Source organism: Mercenaria mercenaria, chromosome 3, assembly GCF_021730395.1.
Source record: "Mercenaria mercenaria strain notata chromosome 3, MADL_Memer_1, whole genome shotgun sequence".
Classification (NCBI taxonomy): Eukaryota; Metazoa; Mollusca; class Bivalvia; order Venerida; family Veneridae; genus Mercenaria; species Mercenaria mercenaria.
Window position 1 is genome coordinate 47,518,044 of NC_069363.1, and position 19,930 is coordinate 47,537,973.

The 19,930-nt window shown below is 37.1% G+C and overlaps 1 protein-coding gene across 3 annotated transcripts in view; it reads left to right on the forward strand.

The window, feature by feature from the left end:
* The first annotated feature begins 203 nt into the window (after positions 1 to 203).
* The window catches only part of LOC123524804 (helicase with zinc finger domain 2-like), a 61,809-nt gene continuing 42,082 nt past the window's right edge, over positions 204 to 19,930 (forward strand). Inside the window, exons 1-2 of one of the 3 annotated variants that reach the window (XM_053538386.1) lie at positions 204 to 375; positions 12,763 to 13,416. In XM_053538386.1, the coding sequence (XP_053394361.1) occupies positions 238 to 375; positions 12,763 to 13,416 (792 nt within the window). In that variant the 5' untranslated portion in view covers positions 204 to 237. Of the gene's footprint in view, positions 376 to 12,762; positions 13,417 to 17,697; positions 18,054 to 19,930 lie in introns of those variants that run through there. The other 2 variants (XM_053538387.1, XM_053538388.1) reach the window with 2 other exon arrangements.

Consider the following 19,930-nt stretch of genomic DNA (forward strand, 5'->3'; position numbering starts at 1 on the left):
CAGCTAGGTATACCTTCTGGTTGGCCAAATCATTAACTTTTGCATGGGATGCCAAACTTACTACAAACAATTTTTAACAATCTACGAGTCGATTTAGTATCTTTGTAAGCATTTATAAAAGAAGACCGCACCCTGAACAGACCATTCCATCACCATAATTGAGCTGATCTTGAATGTAAAGTATTCACTGCATTTGCGTGAGATTATTTAATCTAACATTTGATATAGTTACAAAATATGTATTTCTTACTATTTGGTTTAAATACAGTTCTTTGTTTAATACTTCTGTGGTACTGGAATACCTTGGCGCCTATTGGGGTCATATTACTTCTGGCTTTATTATTCGAAATCTTTGCTGCGTTTTTACAGTCACAGGTAAGAAATATTTTAATACTTGTATTATGTACGGTGTCAAGTTAGGCCAGCGCGCACGACACTACGGTCATTGTGAATATGCAAAACTTAGATCATGGTAAAAAGTTGAAATAATTAAATACTTCTAATGTACTTTCGTTTCGCTTCCCTATCGCCCGCCCCGACACACGAACTACCCCTATTAAGCGTCTTATAAATTTGGTAAAAGTCAGTCATTTTGGTATACATGTAAACAAAGACACTATATTCTATTAATGTTGTTCTGCTTATTGTTCTGGAATGTTTATTTCTATCTCAACGTGACGAAGCCACACATAGCTATTGCTATACCCCTGACGCCAGTGTCGGCGTTGTGTGTAAACATCTTGTTATCGATACTCAGCAAGCTCATATCTTAATGTTTACTTCTCAAAATTGAATGAAACTTCGTATACAACACCAACAGTTTGTTACTCTTACTTTCTTACTTTCATGTTTGATGAATTTATGGCCTTTTCCGCAATCAGCCATATTTTCAGCATTAAGTGAATGAAACTCCACACACGTATTTGCGATGATAATATATATCAACTAAACGATCTAATTAGGTCCCATAACTCTTGCTATCATTCTGACGTTGTAAAACAAAATTCTATTTGGAATTGTCAGGGATTAAGTTTCTTAGTAAGTATACATCATAATTTAGTAAATAATACTTTACACGTAATTCCAAAAACATTAAAGGTCCACATTTCATATTTGAAAGTTTATACATGTATTATCAGGACTAAGCATCCGGTTAAAATAGTACACACTGCAGACTCGGATCCAGAAATATTTGATTTCGGTGTGTGTGTGTGTGTGTGCGGGGGTGGGGTCTCCGTTCGTATCTGGGGAAAGATTTTTTGACATATAGGTATGAAATGGTGGCATTTTATTTTGTTATAATTTTTAAGGTACTGGCGGGATACTCCCATCATTTTAGTAGTGTTGGAGGGGGTGTGGGGGGGGGGGGGGGGGGATGGGGCTCTCCCTCTGGAAAAGTTTGAAATACAGGTATGAAATGGTGGCCGAAGGTGCATTTTTTGGTCTAAATTTTGATGTACTGGAGGGGTACTCCCCTCATTTTAGGGGTGTCAGTGAAATATATGTATGAAATGGTGGTCTCTGGTGCGTTTTGGGTCTACTTTTTGAGAAAGCCAAAATAGTTTAACTGGTGCAACTTTTGATGAGTATAGGTCACTTCTCAGCCAACTGAGGGTGGTGGTGGTGGTAGGGGAGGGGGTGGGGGGCATGGGCCCTCCCGGGCCGGCCCTGCACTGTATATATGTCATAATGGATAAACACAGTGTATTTAAATGCATACTACCACTAAAAACGGTTACTGTATGACATTAATTTATGAATGTATCCCTATTAGCAAACTTAATTTTATATAAAGTAAAATTAAATACATTTGATGAGGATTTTATGCATTTTATGTAAACATCTACGTTGAAATATTTTTGTGAAAACTTGACATTGGATATCGGTTAATAACTTTGATTAAAAAAAACTTTAATCTTTCATTTGCTGGGTCACCTGGGTAAAAAAAAATAGGCCATTAGCCTAAGGTCACTTACATAAAACATGGCCAGAATGTTTGTCTCTATAAAATCTAGTTTAAATAATTTCACAGAAATGTCCCGTCGGTAACCCTACACCAAATTTGTTAAAATCATTTCAGTTTGTTGAAAACACGGTCACCTGAGGGGGTTGTCTCTTTTCTATCAAGTATAAAGTAGGGATTTCCCATATGTATCAAGTGGAAACTTTAGATGTCTTCTTGCCAGAAAATCCGTGCGTGACCCCCTATCAAAACTGCTCATGTGAAACTCAGGTGAGCAGATCTAGCGCCATTATGGCCATATTGTTTTACTTTTAGTGTCTCATGTTTCTTCATATTATCTTAAATGGCCTACTCGCCCACCCTTCTACACGCCCGCCCACATTAGGGCCTACCACCTTGTCCACTTTTGATTTTTTTTTAAAGTATTGTTCCTTGCATTTTTGATATTTTTAATTCGATTCCCGCACATCGCCCCAACCGCCCAACATCACCTCCCCGAAACCCCAAACAAAATTAGTTTATTAAATTTTAATTTCCTGATATTCCATTAGTAGGCATACCTCGTCCTCAACATCCCCCTCAAAACAAGTATTGTATGCAGGGGCGTACCTGGATTATTTTGAACTGTACGTCAGATATGAGAAGATTAGCTTCAAACCAAGTAGAGATGCTTCGAGTGTGGGGTAGGTGAGGGAGGGGTCTCCGTCTCCCGGCGAATTAGGTTTTTGGGGCCTCCCTCTTTGAAAATGTTGAAAAAGTTATAGTTTTCGTATAGAAACAACCAAAATGTAGATTCCTGAGCGTGTGAAAGGGGCCTCAAACGACTCTTCCTGTGCAATACAATGTGCTAGTATTGTCGGAGGGATAGTCCACCGAGATTTTTCAAAGCATGAAAATGTTGAATTCTGTTGAATTAAACGTAGTATAAATGTGAGGATGACACTTTGGTCCTCCATCTAGACTTTTTTTTAAAACATCCCACATAAACATAAATGGCGAATTGTCCATTCGTCACAAAATATTATTTTTGTAAATCATGAGATTATTATTAATACGGTTTTACGTTGGATGTGTACATAACCAACGCATTTTGGTACTACATTTTTTAAACTACCAAATTGCGTTTAGTGTAACGCATTTTGGTAGTGCCTACCAAAACTCGGCCGAATTTGGTAGTGACTATCAAAATGCGTTGCTACCATTTTGGGGTGCAACAGTGCTACATATTACAAAGATTATCATTTAAATTCATAGTTTGTTATTCCGCTGATGCTTACTGGCAGGGATCGTGAGAGTGTTTTTAAAACTGCAACTGGAACAGCCCCGGATATTTTGAGGAATATAACCATTTTTCGTACCCTGTAGAGTCCTATGTAACTTTACCTTGGTCTTTCAATAGCTCGGTCGCTCTGGCACGATACTTGGCCCGTACTACTATTCATTAATAATTTATCTAAGATTTTAAAATGTTTAATATCTAATTTGCAGATTGTTTCTTGAATTACTTCGATACAACAATAAATAACAAAATGAATTATGCTAGAATGTTGAAAAAATCTTATTTATGTGAATTGCTCTTTACAAAACTCTCCAGGACACAACAACTTTAAATCAACAGGTACAGTAGATATCTAGTTATGTTTCAAAATATTTGCGTCACTGAAACACTGTCATTCTATGATATATTTTATTGTGCAACTTCAAGACCCTTGCAGGCATATTGTGTATCGCCAAAGGGACCTAATTAACAATTTGTCTAGCGCTATCTAAACATTACCTAATCCCAACTGCTACATATGTGAACAAATCGCATATTCGAACCGTGTGCAACTATTTTTTTGTTGTTATCGTTTTGAAATCTTCGTCAATGTTTATGCATAACTTCTGCATCCGCATTTTAACCGGTTTTTGATAAATGTATCTAACCATACATTGCAAATATTTCAAGTTTTCTCACGCGAAGCGTAACTTTTTTCCAGTAAACGTAAACAACATCTAATATTGGCAAACGCAAATTCAAACTGCGCATATTGCTAAATGGTATTTGGATATCCGGATTTGGATATCTAGATTGATAAATTTAATTGCAACCATTAAAAGATATTTAATATTCCGTAAAGAATGTTATTTTAGCGTAACTTTTTTCTGTTACATCGGCCGATCATTTTTGTTCTCCTGCTGCTCTTGATTTGCCAATAAAATACGTGTCATTTGAAACTTGAACAGCAGTGAGACGGATTTCCGGTTTTGTGCAAATGAAATTTTCCGACATGCCCAAAATGAGTACATCGAGCGGCCACCCAAGTAGAACCACCGACCCCCAGTAAGCCAGCTCGATGGCTTCCTCACATGATATGCACAATAGATCTCTTTTTTGACAGAGTATGGTGTTTGTGGCAAAATGATTCCTCTGAAGTGGTGCTCTAAATCTAAGACATCCAATAAATATACATGTATATTCTTGTGAGAGTTATCAATGCGAAATTTCTTCTACAGAAAACGTAAAACAAGTGATGCCTAATATACACATCATATGACATGGTTGTGAAAACCTTAACAAGTTCAGTTAAAAATACGCGATATTTGAAACAATTTATTAAATGTTATCGACACAAGTTGTTATGTCCGCACTCACTATTTGAGGTTTGTTCAAAACCTTTTACGCTATTGGTTACAATAATATTGATTCCACTCATGAAAATTGATGATCATGAGAACTGCAAAATTAAAGTATGATATACAGAGAAAAAACACTGTCAGTAAGACCAGCTTTCATCTGTAAATTTGCTTCTCTGTAAGCAGCATATGATTTAGAAAGAAGAAAGATATAATTAAGTAGATGTATCGTTCGAATGTCTTGCTACTGGCTCTTCCTGAGCAGTGCCCAATGTGTTCATTTATCCGTTCGTTTTGTCCTCGTTGTCAGTGTGTGTACTTGTGCGTGCGTGCGTGCGTGCGTGCGTGTTTCTATTTTTGGGATCTGTGTCTCTTGCTGTATTTTCTCTGCTCTATGCTTCCATGAAATCTACACTAACTTTTTATGTTTTCTATATTCACGATTACTAAAATCACAATCGGTTTAACACTTCGAAAACGAATTTGAAAATCTCATTCAGATTATATTGTTCAAATAAAGAACTTTAAATAGCCATCTAACCTCCTTAGGCTTTTTATTTTATTACATTTTTAGCATTTACAGCATTTTCGTTTTCACGGTGCCGAAATTGAATTGTACGCACAGGCGTATAGGCGTATGCCCAGGTACGCCCCTGGTATGTTAGAATAGCATCCCGTCTCAGTCTCCCTCCTCCAATTACCCCCTAGATCCACACTCGACCCCTAAGAAAATATCAAGAAACACAAACTTTTAAAAATATTTTATCAAAGGATAGGTATGATGGAGGCGGCAGTCGTGTTTGTGGTGGGGTGTGGTTGGGGTGGGGCGGGGGGTCGTCGAGTGGGGTGATTGGATACCAACAGACAATATCAAGAAATGCAACAAATTAAAAACAAAAAGAAGATACAAAATGTTCTTACTTTTGAAGGCCATGCAGTGCGTAGACTTTTTGTTTCTGTGTACTTTAGGTTTACCTTGTGTTTTTTCTAGTAATAATTCAATAAGTAAAACTATAGTTCTGCAAGTTTGATAATGAATTATAAGCTAGCATTTATATACCATCATTTTCTAAGGCTACCGGTAAGTAATAAATTCCCAAGAATTTAGTTCGAGCCTGCTACCGTATAAAAGTAAACAACCACTATCGTTTTGTATTTTTGGTAGATCTATGTATAGAAAAACACGAACTTAAGGACAAAGGGTACACAGACCCCGATTCAGATCTAGCTACGCACCTGAAACCGGCATATCTAATCTATAAAACAGATTAAAAGAACATGTACAAAAATAATACAGTCCGTTTGAAATCATCTCCTAAAATAGCATATATATAATATAGTTAGTCAGTACTGTATGTACTACATTTTCGAAAAAATATAATAATGGAATTTCCCCGTCTATAAATAGATTTTCCAAGAATTTTAGGTTTTTGTGTTATGTCGTATTTGCTAAAGATAGCTGTGTTTTGTATTGAAACACATAACAAAGGCGGAAGTGAAAATGAAACATTAAACTTGAAATAAAAGGTATGTATATCTTTCTTTAATATCTTAACATGGAGGCATAGATGTCTATGCAGTTTTGTGTAGATCATAAAAAATTCACCTGTTATGTATGTTATAGAGAAAATATATCATATCACAGGACCTGGTGCGGCAAACATGGTCATCCAATGAGCCGTTTCGGGTAACGATATATGTATATACTCTTTATTTCCCTCAGGTATACAAGGATTTTAACATATAAATTTACACATAATACAAGTAGAGTAATTAAAGAACGCACAAATAAAAACAAATATGCAACAAAATGAATTAGACAAGTACACAAAGATCTGAAACCAATAGAGTACTGTAGTTATATTAGTATGATTTTTTACATAATTATCGCTCTAGGACTCAACAGCTCAAATATAAGCCATTAAACTTAATCCAATCATGTGCCGGACCCCTTTGTCTGAAACTAAAATGAGTTCTGTTATCAGAAAAGGAATAGTCGGAGGTACATTTAAGTTAAGGATCATACAAAGCCTTTGAGACCACCCCTCGGGTAAATTTTTATTTTGGAAATTATACCTGACAGACCCTTAATATTCATAACATATACAGAATTGTTCTGAAGGGGTAGAAAATACTTTCTGTAAAGGTCACCTTGTTCGCTGACATGTATTTTGTCTTACAACACACGTACTTCGACTGTCCACATTCAATTTTGTAGAAAATATCAAACTTGTTTTTCAAATATACTTTTTTCTCTAAATTTGTTTTTATTGTGTGTCTAACATATTTACCTAAGTACTAAATGAAAACTGATTAACTTATATTTTTTTTTGAAATATTGCAGTTTTTTTGTCATTTTGACAGCTCTACTTTCACTTTCATTTTGCAAATTTTGCCTTTTTTTTTTTTAAAAAATGTACATTGTTTGTAACACTTTCAACTCTCGGAGTACCTGGAGAAATATGTTAGACACATAATAATCATAAAAGTAATGACAAAATACCTTTGAAAAAGTAGCTTGATATATTTTACAAAATAGAACGTGAACAATCAAAGTTCGTGTGATATAGGACAAAATATGTTGTTCAATAAAGAATAACCTGTCTTGAAAGTTTCTTCTACTTATTATGAACAGTTTAGTATATTCTTTATGATAAAGCATGGTATAATGTGGCGTAAAAAACTAAAACAAAATTTCACCCGAGGGGTGGTTTCAAAGGGCTTTACAAGAACCTTAAAAAGATTTACTATTAAGGTAATTTTTATGATATTAAGCTTGTACACAGGTATAAAGATGATCAGTACCACAGTTGTCAGAAATCGTTTAATAGGCGAGCGATATTACAACATTTTGCAACAAAGCAAATAGCAGCTATTCGCAGAAAGTGTTTATGTACTTTTTACGAGTAAATGAATCCAATCTTCTGCCAATTAGTTTCTGCAACTTGGTCTCATGTGAACAGTTTGTAAGTTCATATATATCACTTCTTGGCCAAACTTTGTTTCAATGCGTCTATAGAATAAGTGCCGTTTAAATTGGATTCAGTTCTGGAACAATCCAGGCAGGTAGGAAGCATTTTCAGATTGGGGGTGGGGGCACACAGTTTGAAAATCAGCCGACCTATAACAAACCCAGTTCCATGAAACGTTAAACAACGTTTTTTTAGCTCATCTGATTTTTTGAAAAAAAATGATGAGTTATTGTCATCACTTGAGCGGTTGTCGGCGTCGGCGTCGGCGTCTGCGTCGGCGTTGCCTGGTTAAGTTTTATGTTTAGGTCAGCTTTTCTCCTAAACTATCAAAGCTATTGCTTTGAAACTTGGAATACTTGTTCACCATCATAAGCTGACCCTGTATAGCAAGAAACATAACTCCATCTTGCTTTTTGCAAGATTTATGGCCCCTTTTGTACTTTGAAAATATCAGATTTCTTGGTTAAGTTTTATGTTTAGGTCAACTTTTCTCCTAAACTATCAAAGCTATTGCTTTGAAACTTGCAACACTTGTTCACCATCATAAGCTGACCCTGTACATCAAGAAACATAACTCCATCCTGCTTTTTGCAAGATTTATTGCCCCTTTTGGACTTAGAAAATCAGTTTTCTTGGTTAAGTTTTATGTTTAGGTCAGCTTTTATCCTAAACTATCAAAGCTATTGCTTTAAAACTTGCAACACTTGTTCACCATCATAAGTTGACCCTGTACAGCAAGAAACATAACTCCGTCCTGCTTTTTGCAAGATTTATGGCCCCTTTTGGACTTAGAAGATATCAGATTTCTTGGTTAAGTTTTATGTTTAGGTCAACTTTTTCCCTTAAACTATCAAAGCTATTGCTTTGAAACTTGCAACACTTGTTCACCATCATAAGCTGACCCTGTACAGCAAGCAACATAACTCCATCCTGCTTTTTGCAATAATTATTGCCCCTTTTGGACTTAGAAAATCATTTTCTTTGTTGAGTATTATGTTTAAGTCAACTTTTCTCATAAACTATCAAAGCTATTGCTTTAAAACTTGCAACAGTTTTTCACCATCATAAGTAGACACTGTACATCAAGAAACATAACTCTATCCTGCTTTTTGCAAGAATGATGGCCCTTTTTAGACTTAGAAAATCATGGGTAGGACAATATTTCTATTACACAAAAAAATCAGATGAGCGTCAGCACCCGCAAGGCGGTGCTCTTGTTTGTTTTTGTTTTTGTTTTTAGTTGTGCGATGTTAATCCATGAAAAAACAACTACAAAACAGCAGGGCACAGCTAAAATTGACTCGCTGTCAAAAAATGCTATGATAATTACCTTAATTGGTCAAATAATTCGGGGCCGGGGCGGCCCCCCCCCCCCCCCCCCCCTGTTCCTACGGCCCTGCAATCAAACAATATATATATGACTGTGATAAAGAGAGTGCCGTGAATAACATTCCACAAGAGTGACATAGAATTATATATTTCATTTCAGTTATTTTCGTTATCCGGAGCTTGCTGCATAAGCTAAACTGTCACTATCGGTTGAGCATGCCCATGTTAAAGCATTTATCTCTTGAACAGAAATGTTATTTGATATTTTACTCTATAAAACCTATATAGATACAAAAATATAGAAAACAGCTGTCAAATATATAGATTTCTATAGATCTATATATGAAAATGCGTCATTTAGCACAGTGTGATTAACGTTTATTCCGGGTGTTCTTGAAGGGAGAAGCACATGAGAATAGATATGAATAGATCTAGATCTCTCTTCAGATTTGTTTTGTTTTCAAATGTTTTAATTTAATTTTAGATCCCTTTAAAGTATACAAACAATATTGCGCTAATACACTTAGAATTAGCCTGAGACGCTATGGCGTACCATTTGGGTCAGAAGTAAATAGATAAAACAAGGAGTATTAAAATTGTACCTGCAGGTACAATTTTATACGTGCAGTTATATATTTATACCTACAGGTACAAAAATATACCTGCAGGTACAAATTGGAAATGTACGTGCAGGTATAAAAGTGTACGTGCAGGTGTAAAATTGTACTTGCACGTACAATTTTATACCTGCACGTACAATTTTATACATTCAAGTACAACTTTATACCTGTACTAGGTATGAATTTTCAAAAATACGTGCAGGTATAAAATTGTACGTGCAGGTATAAAATTGTACCTGCACGTACAATATTATACGTGCACGTACAAAAATATTTTTACCTGCAGGTATAAATTATACCTCCACGTACAATTCTGATTCCTGCGGGTACACTTTTATTCCTGCAGGTACATTTCTGATTTATACCTAGATCTACAGGTATAAAAGTGTACCTGCAGGTACAATTTTATACGTGCAGGTACATTTTTGTTTTACATTTACAGGTATATTTTTATACCGTACAGCTTTATAACTACTTATACGTATCTCTTTACTTTTAACCCAAACGGTACGCCATAGTATGTGCTCCCCATTATCTGATATACGGTACCGGTTTATGACCGTGGCGCCAACAGTGACGTAATAAAGCTGTGACGTCACCAATGGCAAAAAAAATCTAGTTTTGGAGTCATGACATGACATATCGCATATTACACAAAACAAGCACAAGAAATTTGCTATCCAGAAATAGATTTTTTTTCGCCATTAAATTATTATTATGCTTGCAAACATGCCTGAAAGACTGAAGTACCTCAATTACGCCGATTTTAAATAGTCGTTGCTCGGACCGTCAGTGGAGGTAACCAGAGTCAAGGATTGGAACTTAGACTAACTAGCATATCACATGCCCATAAAATGATGATTTGGGCCCTGAATTTACCAGTAAAACTTGAAACTTGTGAATTTAAAACTTCTATGGCGTGTTTTTCTGAATTTTGTTGAAAATTATTATAGATCTAGATCTATAGAACTATTTATAATTCAGTTAAAATTCATAAATAGATCTATGCAATCCAGTATACAAAATAATCTTATGCTAGATCTACGAACTTTGCGTGACGTCGTCAGTTTCTCACTGGAATCAGTGCGTAGAGATGTCTTAAAAGGTTGAAAATATTGGGCTGGCTGTTGTATTAGCTGAAATTTGGCAGGGACGGAGAGGGGAGCGGGCCTGACCTCCAAGTGTCTCTGTTAAGAAGGTGTACGGCGACAACGACGCCTCTTCTCAGTTTGGGTGTAAAAAGCAATCTTACTCTATTTACCGTCTACTGTAGCATTGGTTTTTTTTAGCTCACCTGTCAAGTAGTGACAATGTGAGCTTTTGTGATCGCCCTTCATCCGTCGTCCATCCGTCGTCTGTGGACAATGTCCTGTGAACACCCCTGATTGACCCCTGGAAGAGCCGAAATTTGTTAATTTATACCTTGTGAACATGATAGAAGTGACATTTTATACTTGATTTTAACCACACTTACACACAACTTAAGTCACAATAAGATCTCGGTTCCTTTAGAAAACCGGCTGGATTCCTTCATAGGTTCTAGAATAACTGCCCCTGAAGGCGGCAAAATTTTCTATTTTGGCCCTTTCAGCCATATAGAGGTTCGGTCTCGGTCACAAACAATCCCGCGGGCTTCTGCAGATGTTAATACACAAAAAAACGTGTATTATCACTACAAAAATGCCGTAGAAATTGAAGTGCCCCTATGACGGATTCCCGTGATCACTATGACCTTTGTCCTTTGACCAACTGACTCCCAAAGCAACAGGGGTTATCAACATACAACATGCAGTCATCCTATGAAGTTTGACGCTTGTAGACAAAAGCGTCTTCAGTTATCGATCGGAAACCGTTTTTAACCTTAAGGTCACAGAGATCTTGACCTACTGACCTCCAAAACAATAGGGGTCATCTACTTAGCACAGGCAGTTATCCTATGAAGATTGACGCCTGTACAAAGCGCTCTTCAGTTATTAATCGAATCTTTTCAGTCTCAAGGTTACTGCGACCTTGACCTTTGACCTATTGACCCCCCCAAAGTATGTGGGTCATCTGCTGACCACAGGCATTCAACGTTTGAAGTTTGACGTGTGTTGGCTAAAGCAATCTTCAGTTATCGATCGGAAACCGTTTTCAATCTTGAGGTCACTGTGACCTTGACCTTACACATACTGACCTCTTAAACAATACGGGTTATCTCTTGACCACAGGCAATCATTCCATGAAGTTTTATTTTGATCCCTATAGGCCGAAGCGTTCTACAGTTATCAATCGGAAACCGTTTTCTGTCTCAAGGTCAGTATGACATTTACCTTAGACCTACTTACCCCAAAAACACTAGGTGCCATGTACTGACCACAGGCAATCATCCAATGAAGTTTGACGCCTGTAGGCCAAAGCGTTCTTCAGTTATCGATTGGAAACCGTTTTAAATCTAAAGGTCTCAACGACCCTCATACTTTGTGGCAGTAAATGATCCCTAATTGATTTCAAGCGCAGTTGGTCAAAAGTCAAGGTCAAAGCAACAGTTTGGCCAAAACCGATTCCGCTCAGTATTTTGAGAATTACTTGATTTATCAAAGCTTGGCAGATATGTTGCTCATTGGCAGTCAGTGACTGCTAAATATTTTGTGGTAAGTGGATCAAAAGTTAAGGTCACCATGACAGCTAGTACAGAAAGAACATTCATCATGGACCCCCATTGTTTTGAGGTTTCTTAGTCAAAGGTCAAGGTCACTGACATGTAAAGTGATGGACGTATTATGCGATGTTGCTGTTCATCCATCCGCCTGTTTGCAGTTTAGCTTCTCTTTATAACTTCAAAATATTTTGACCTATAATTCCTTTGACAGACAAGCACCTTTTTGCTCCTTGCGGTGCTCTTTATTCAAATATTGTAGAACGGCTGCCTAAATCAGGATTCACATGTCGTACAGTACTGTCTTGTGCTGAAAAATACTTTCAGACTCGACTGCACTTCGGTTCTTCTCATTTTGACAATATTATTTACTCTGCCACTCGAAGCGATATACGGTCTTTGTATATATCACATTAATTAACATTTTTTCGGTGGAAGAAACGAAGAGAAAATAAATATATAAAAAATCGTGTATATAAAATTAATTTTATAGGATGAGGTGTTTTACGGAACGACATATTATGTGTATGCGTATGAGGTAACATTTCAGGCTGATGAGCATTTTATGGCAGAAATGTTTAAATCTTAAACACTGTAACTTAACATGTTTCTTTTCTATTTCAGTTTACTGGTAGAAATGAGAAAAAGACAATTTTTCGAAAATATCCTGAGCAACATGGATATTGCAACGAAGATAGTGACCCAGTAAAACCGAGAAATGTCCAAAGGAATTTACCAAGAACAAGAAATAGGTCTAATACAGAGCTAAGAACTTCAAAGGAGGCATGCATTGCTGGATCTGTTGATAACGATAAGAGACGAGTAGATGATCGATTAGACCTGACGTCACAAGCGCTGAAAAAATTTCCGGGTTATAAAACTGGTAAACAAAATACGAAGAAATCAAAACAATATCGAAGAAAGACAGTCATCAAGTTTAAACAGTTGGTGAGCACAACACATGAAAATATCGAAAGGAATGAGCCCGAGATTGGACATGTAAATAAAAGAGCCGTTGATGCTGAAACTGATGTTGAATTAGAGAAACCAAAATTTGTCATAGGCAACAGGAAAAGAGAAAAAAATGTGAAGGTCACGGATTGCGTCCAGCACTTGAAAGAAGACGACGAAAGTGATGTTAATTCAATAAAAGGAATTGAAGAAGTTGGGACAGATTTAAGGAATCCTCAAGAGTCAGAGTGTACAGTCTCCACCGAGATCGTGTGTGTACACGACGCGGCTGCCTCTAACAGTTTAACAGAAACCTACCCATCTGAGGTAAATATTAAAAAATTAAAGATGTTGCGATTTACTTAGTCACATTGAAACTGAAGTTGTCTTTACATAGCCGCATTGTCTGATAAAACAAAACAGTCCTAAATTGTTTGTACATAGTCAAAATTAATATTGAAGTACTACAATAAATAATACTTGAAGTGCTGTAAAAAAGTATAAATTTACATAACCTTACTAGTCTATATAAGACAATCCTCGCCTTAAAATGTTAAAACATCAGGTATTGAAAGTGAAAAAGAATTATTTCGTTAGCATTACGATTGTTAAATTCATATTCAGATTTGATGCTTCTTCCAACAATTCAGTACAAATGACTAGGCAGTAATAACATAAATTTAATCCTCAACAACAGAATTACAATTAAAACAGATTCGATCCCTTACTGGCAAGCCACTGTTTCTGCCTAATTCTATACCAGTCTGGGCCTCCGTGGCCGAGCGGTTAACGTCGCTGTATTGGAATCACTTGCTGCTCGCCGATGTGGGTTGGTTCGAGCCTTACTCGGGGCGTGGAAATCTTTATGTGAGGAAGCAGTCCAGTCGGCTTACGGAAGATCGATGGTTCTACCAAGGTGCCCGCTCATGATGAAATATACTTGGGATCTTCGTCCACCATAAAAGGCTGGAACGTCGTCATAATTATTACCTATAATTGTGTCGGTGTGACGTTAAACCCAACAAAAACAAAACTTATCTGTACCCGTCTATACCAATCGGAGCTATGCCACTTTTGAATTTCGCAAGACACTCCTCTAGGACCTATTTGAAAGTGTTTTGTATATTAATCTGAGATATTCCCCCCACACACCCTCTGTGAATTCTCAAGATTTACAGTTTGATTCCATACGTTTCATTATCTTTAAAACTTTGTTCTATTGAATCGTTTTTACAAAGATGTGAAGTCACAGTCACAACCTAATGAATTTTGACTAGCTCTATGTAGTACATTGAAACAATACTTAACTGCTCAGGTAAGTTTTAAACCCTGTAAATAATTTATTACGTGTAGCGAGCGATAAAATATATATTTTATTAGACATTTTAGAAGGCGCTTTTTTATTAGCTCACCTGAGCCAAAGGCTCAGGGTGAGCTATTGTGATCGCTCACCGTCCGTCGTCCGTCCGTAGGGCGTCCGTCGTCCGTCCACAATTTCCTTTAAACAACATCTCCTAAACAACCAGTTCAAATTTAATGAAACTTCACAGGAATGATCTTTGGATGGCCCCCTTTCAAAACTGTTCAAAGAATTGAATTCCAAACAGAACTCTGGTTGCCATGGCAACCGAAAGGAAAAATTTATAAAATCTTCTTATCCAAAACTGCAAGGCATAGAGCCTCGGTATTTGGCGTGAGACATCATCTAATGGTCCTCTATGAAGATTGTTCAAATTATGCCCCTGGGTGAAAAAAGGCCCCGCCCCGGGAGTCCCAAGTTTTCCATAGACTTATATAGGAAAAAACTTTAAAAATCTTCTCGTCTAAAACCACAAGACCTAGGCCTTTCATATTTGGTATGTAGCATTGCCTTGTGGTCCTCTACAAAGTTTATTCTAATTATATCCCTTGGATGAAAAGAGGCCCCACCCCGGGGGTACCAAGTTTTACATAGACTTATATAGGAAAAAATAATTATTTTTTTTTTGTCTGAAACTCCAAGGCATAGGCTTTCGATATTTGGTATGTTGCATTGCCTAGTGGTCCTTTACCAAGATTGTTCAAATTATGCCCCTGAGGTGAAAAGAGGCTCCACCCAGGGGGTCCCAAGTTTTACATACTATTAGACTTATATAGGAAAAAAACTTCAAAAATCTTCTTGCCTGAAACTGCAAGACCTAGGCTTTTGATATTTGGTATGTTGCATTGCCTAATGGTTCTCTACCATACCTTTTCAAATTATGCCCCTGGGATGAAAAGAGGCCCTGCCCCGGGGGCCCCAAGTTTTACATAGACTTATATAGGATTTGTTTTAAAAAAAATCTTCTTGTCTGAAAGTTCAAGGCTTAAGCCTTTGATATTTGGTATGTAGCATTGCCTAATAGTTCTCTAACAAGATTATTCAAATTATGCCCCTGGGGTGAAAAGAGGCCCCACCCCGGGGGTCACTTGTATATAAGTTATATAGGAAAAAATACTTCAAAAATTATCTGATCATATTTCCTAGATTGTTTAATTATAATTACCTGATGAACCCAAGTAATTAGAGGTCACTTGACTGTGACCTTGACCTACTGACCTACTTTCTTGTTTCTTAAGATACAGCCTTGAAATTTAGACGACATATACAGTTTTGTACACCGATCATATCAGCATAGAAATTTGGACCACGTCAGTAACTTTCGATAAAGATTTCAATACTCATCTTTACTGTTTTTAGACCTGCCCTACTGACCTACTATCTTGTTTTTGAAGCTACAGCAAAGAGATTTGTATGATTTTTTTAACAGGTTTCAGTAATTATCTTGAAGAATCTTTACCATGACTTTCTCACCTAGTTTTTTTACCGAAGCTTTAGCAAAGAAATTTGTATGTTCTTTTTGATTCAGTTTTCATAATCCCGATCTACCGAAAATTTATCAGTTTTTGACATGCAAACGCAAAAGGTTTAGTATAGGCCTCAAATGTATCGTTTTTCGGAAATAATAAACATCACTGTTAGCCTCGCAATAAATAACAAACGATGTTACCCTCGCAATAGATAACAAACGATGTTACCCCCTCAATAGATAACAAACGATGTTACCCTCGCAATAGATAACAAACGATGTTACCCTCGCAAAAGATAACAAACGATGTTACGCTCGCAATAGATAACAAACGATGTTACGCTCGCAATAGATAACAAACGATGTTACCCTCGCAATAGATAACAAACGATGTTACCCTCGCAAAAGATAACAAACGATGTTACGCTCGCAATAGATAACAAACGATGTTACCCTGGCAATAGCTACAACAAACGATGTTACCCTGGCAATAGATAACAAACGATGTTACCCTCGCAATAGATAACATACGATGTTACCCTGGCAATAGATAACAAACGATGTTACACTCGCAATAGATAACAAACGATGTTACCCTCGCAATAGATAACAAACGATGTTACCCTCGTAATCCCTCGCAATAAATAACAAAAGGTTAGATTCCTGATTTGCATATGATAGGCGTTAAATGGCTTCCATACAATTTTGCATATAATTCACGTCCAGTTTCATTTTAACGTGAGTAGTGTGCGCTTCTTGTTGTTTGCATTTTTAATTTTCATTTTTTATGTATTTATTTTTACCCAATCATGTGCCCGCATTCTGTACCAGTACGAATTTGATCTTTGCAAGAAATACTAGTAAACAAGTTATGTCTCGGGATGAATGGCTTAAGAAACGTTGTTTTCTGTCAGATCACCGTGGCGAGCATCCGCCTGTCGTTGTTTTCTGTCATATCACCGTGGCGAGTATCCGCCTGTCGTTGTCTTCTGTCAGATCACCTTGGCGGGCATCCGCCTGTCAGATTACCATTGTCAGATCACCGTGGCGTGCATCCGCCTGTCAGATTACCGTTGTCAGATCACCTTAGTGAGCATCCGCCTGTCGTTTTTTTCTGTCAGATTACAGTTGTCAGATCACCGTGGCGAGCATCCGCCTGTCGTTGTTTTTTCTGTCAGATTACCGTTGTCAGATCACCATGTCGAGCATCCGCCTTTCGTTGGTTTCTGTCAGATCACTATGGCGAGAATCCGCCTGTCGTTGTTTTCTGTCAGATCACCGTGGCGAGAATCCGCCTATCGTTGTTTTCTGTCAGATAATCGTCGTCAGATCACCGTAGCGAGCATCCGTCTGTCGTTGGTTTTCTGTCAGATCACCGTGGCGAGCATCCGCCTGTCGTTGTTTTCTGTCAGATCACCGTGACGAGCATCCGCCTGGCGTTGTTTTCTGTCAGATTACCTACCGTTGTCAGATCACCGTGCGAGCATCCACCTGTCGTTGTTTTCTGACAGATCACCGTGGCGAGCATCCGTCTGGCATTGTTTTCTGTCAGATTACCGTTGTCAGATCGCCGTGGCGAGCATCCGCCTGTCGTTGTTTTCTGTCAGATCACCGTGGCGAGCATCCGCCTGTCATTGTTTTCTATCAGATCACTTTGCCGAGCATATGCCTGTCATTTTTTTCTGTCAGATTACCGTAGCGAGCATCTGCCTGTTGCGAGGATCGAACACAAGCATTTGCCAGTCCCGAGGAAACAACTTCGTTGCATTATGCTTTATTAAGATAACAAATGTTCGAGTCTTATTTCGAAAAATGAAAAATGGGACGGATGTTTTTTAAAAAGGTAGTTAATATCCAAAGTTCATACAACGAAAGAATGGTTAGATTTGGCTCGGAATCAACTACCTTGTGATAACACAGTCAGTTACTATATTAGGGTATTGATAATTCGATATGCGCTCACCTTCCAAGAATAGTGTCGCATTTAAATGCACGTACATTTAATTGATATAACACTCTTGGTATTTTAACTTGTCGCAAACTGACTGTTGAATTTTAAATGGACTGAAATATGATTTATAATTTATTTGTGTACGTAGATTTTTTCTGTGAATGAATGACTAGACTTATGAAAAGGTAATGCGTAATTTTATTTTCTTTTTTATGTTTTAATTGCAAACTGTTAACAATATAGTTTTAAAACTATTTTACCTACTTAGCTGGTAATTGAATATCATTATTTAAATCAATAAACGCAGGTTTATATATATATAAGTACATGAAAATGTATCAGGTTTCATGTTATTTTACGTACACGCTTTGATAACAGAGTAAGGAAAAATTTCTACAGCAAAATGAATATGAAATCTGTTGAATAAAAGGTAACACTTTTTAAGATGATTGTTTTCGTAACCTCAGGAAAGAAGAGATAGTGAGTAGATTTTATAATCTATAAAACGCACTACATGTAACGAGATCGTTACTTCCGCGAAATCGATATTGTAATCAAAGCTTTAATAAAATTTCGTTTTACTTTTTTGTCATCTTCATGTGATAAAATGCCTCACAATGAAATATCATCGATTCATTTGATAAATACGGCCGGTTCAGCTGTAACAGCTTGCTGTGAGGAAACGCGTAAGCCTATCAATAAATCGTAATATACCCCTCAGATCTAACTTGATCTGTGCGACCTCACGTGAATCAGGAACTTGCATATTAAATCAAACAGTCAGCTTGGTTGTAATCATTGGCTGGACTACCTAAATGCTGCAGTCAGCTTGAATGTAGCCAGGCTTGCATACTTCCTCAAATGGAACTACTTTCTATAGCGAACGAACGTTTAGGCTTTCATCAAACAGTAAACTATTATATATAACTCTGTAAGCCGGGAGCTATACTTGGGTTTTGTAAACACAAAATGTACACTGATGAATATCGGTAAACACTTGAAAAATAAATAGAATTATAGAAATGAAAATAAAATCCTTATCAAAGGGCATGCAGTGCGATTTTTAAATTACTATCACATACAAAGAAGTCCTGTTACTTGAGAAATAGTATTTTTGGAAGGGATACATCTCTCGTATCGTCGCTTTTGAATTTTGCGTGTTGAATTTTTAACCAGGTTTTCGTAGAACAGTTATTAGATTGGGGCATGTCGTCGGGCAGGCGGGCGGGCGTCAAACTTGGTTTCCGCATAATAACTTTAGTTTGGAACAAGCTATAGATACCAATCCTGGCCTGTAGATAGATGATAAGGTCAAGGTCACTGTTTGCTAAAAATAGATTTTTTCTCAAAAAAATAGATGTTTTTCTCAGTATGATCATCAAAAAGATGGTTTCCGTTTCAATGCTCAGGTGAGTTTTTCTGATCGTCAATGTCCGGCGTCCGTCGTCTGTCGTCTGTCGCCCGTCGTCTGTCAACATTTAGCTTGTGTATGCGATAGAGGCTGTATTTTTCAATTGATCTTCATGAATATTGGTCAGAATGATAACCTTGATGAAATCTAGGCCGAGTTTGAAAATGGGTCATCTCGGGTCAAAAACTAGGTCACTAGGTCAAATCAAAGAAAAACCTTGTGTATGCGATAGAGGCTGTATTTTTCAACTAATCTTCATGAATATTGGTCAGAATGATAACCTTGATGAAATCTAGGCCGAGTTCGAAAATGGGTCATCTCGGGTCAAAAACTAGGTCACTAGGTCAAATCAAAGAAAAACCTTGTGTATGCGATAGAGGCTGTATTTTTCAATTGATCTTCATGAATATTGGTCAGAATGATTGCCTTGATGAAATCTAGGCCGAGTTCGAAAATGGGTCATCTCGGTTCAAAAACTAGGTCACTAGGTCAAATCAAAGAAAAACCTTGTGTATGTGATAGAGGCTGTATTTTTCAATTATTCTTCATGAATATTGGTCAGAATGATTGCCTTGATGAAATCTAAGCCGAGTTCAAACATGGGTCATCTCGGGTCAAAAACTAGGTCACTAGGTCAAATCAAAGAAAAAC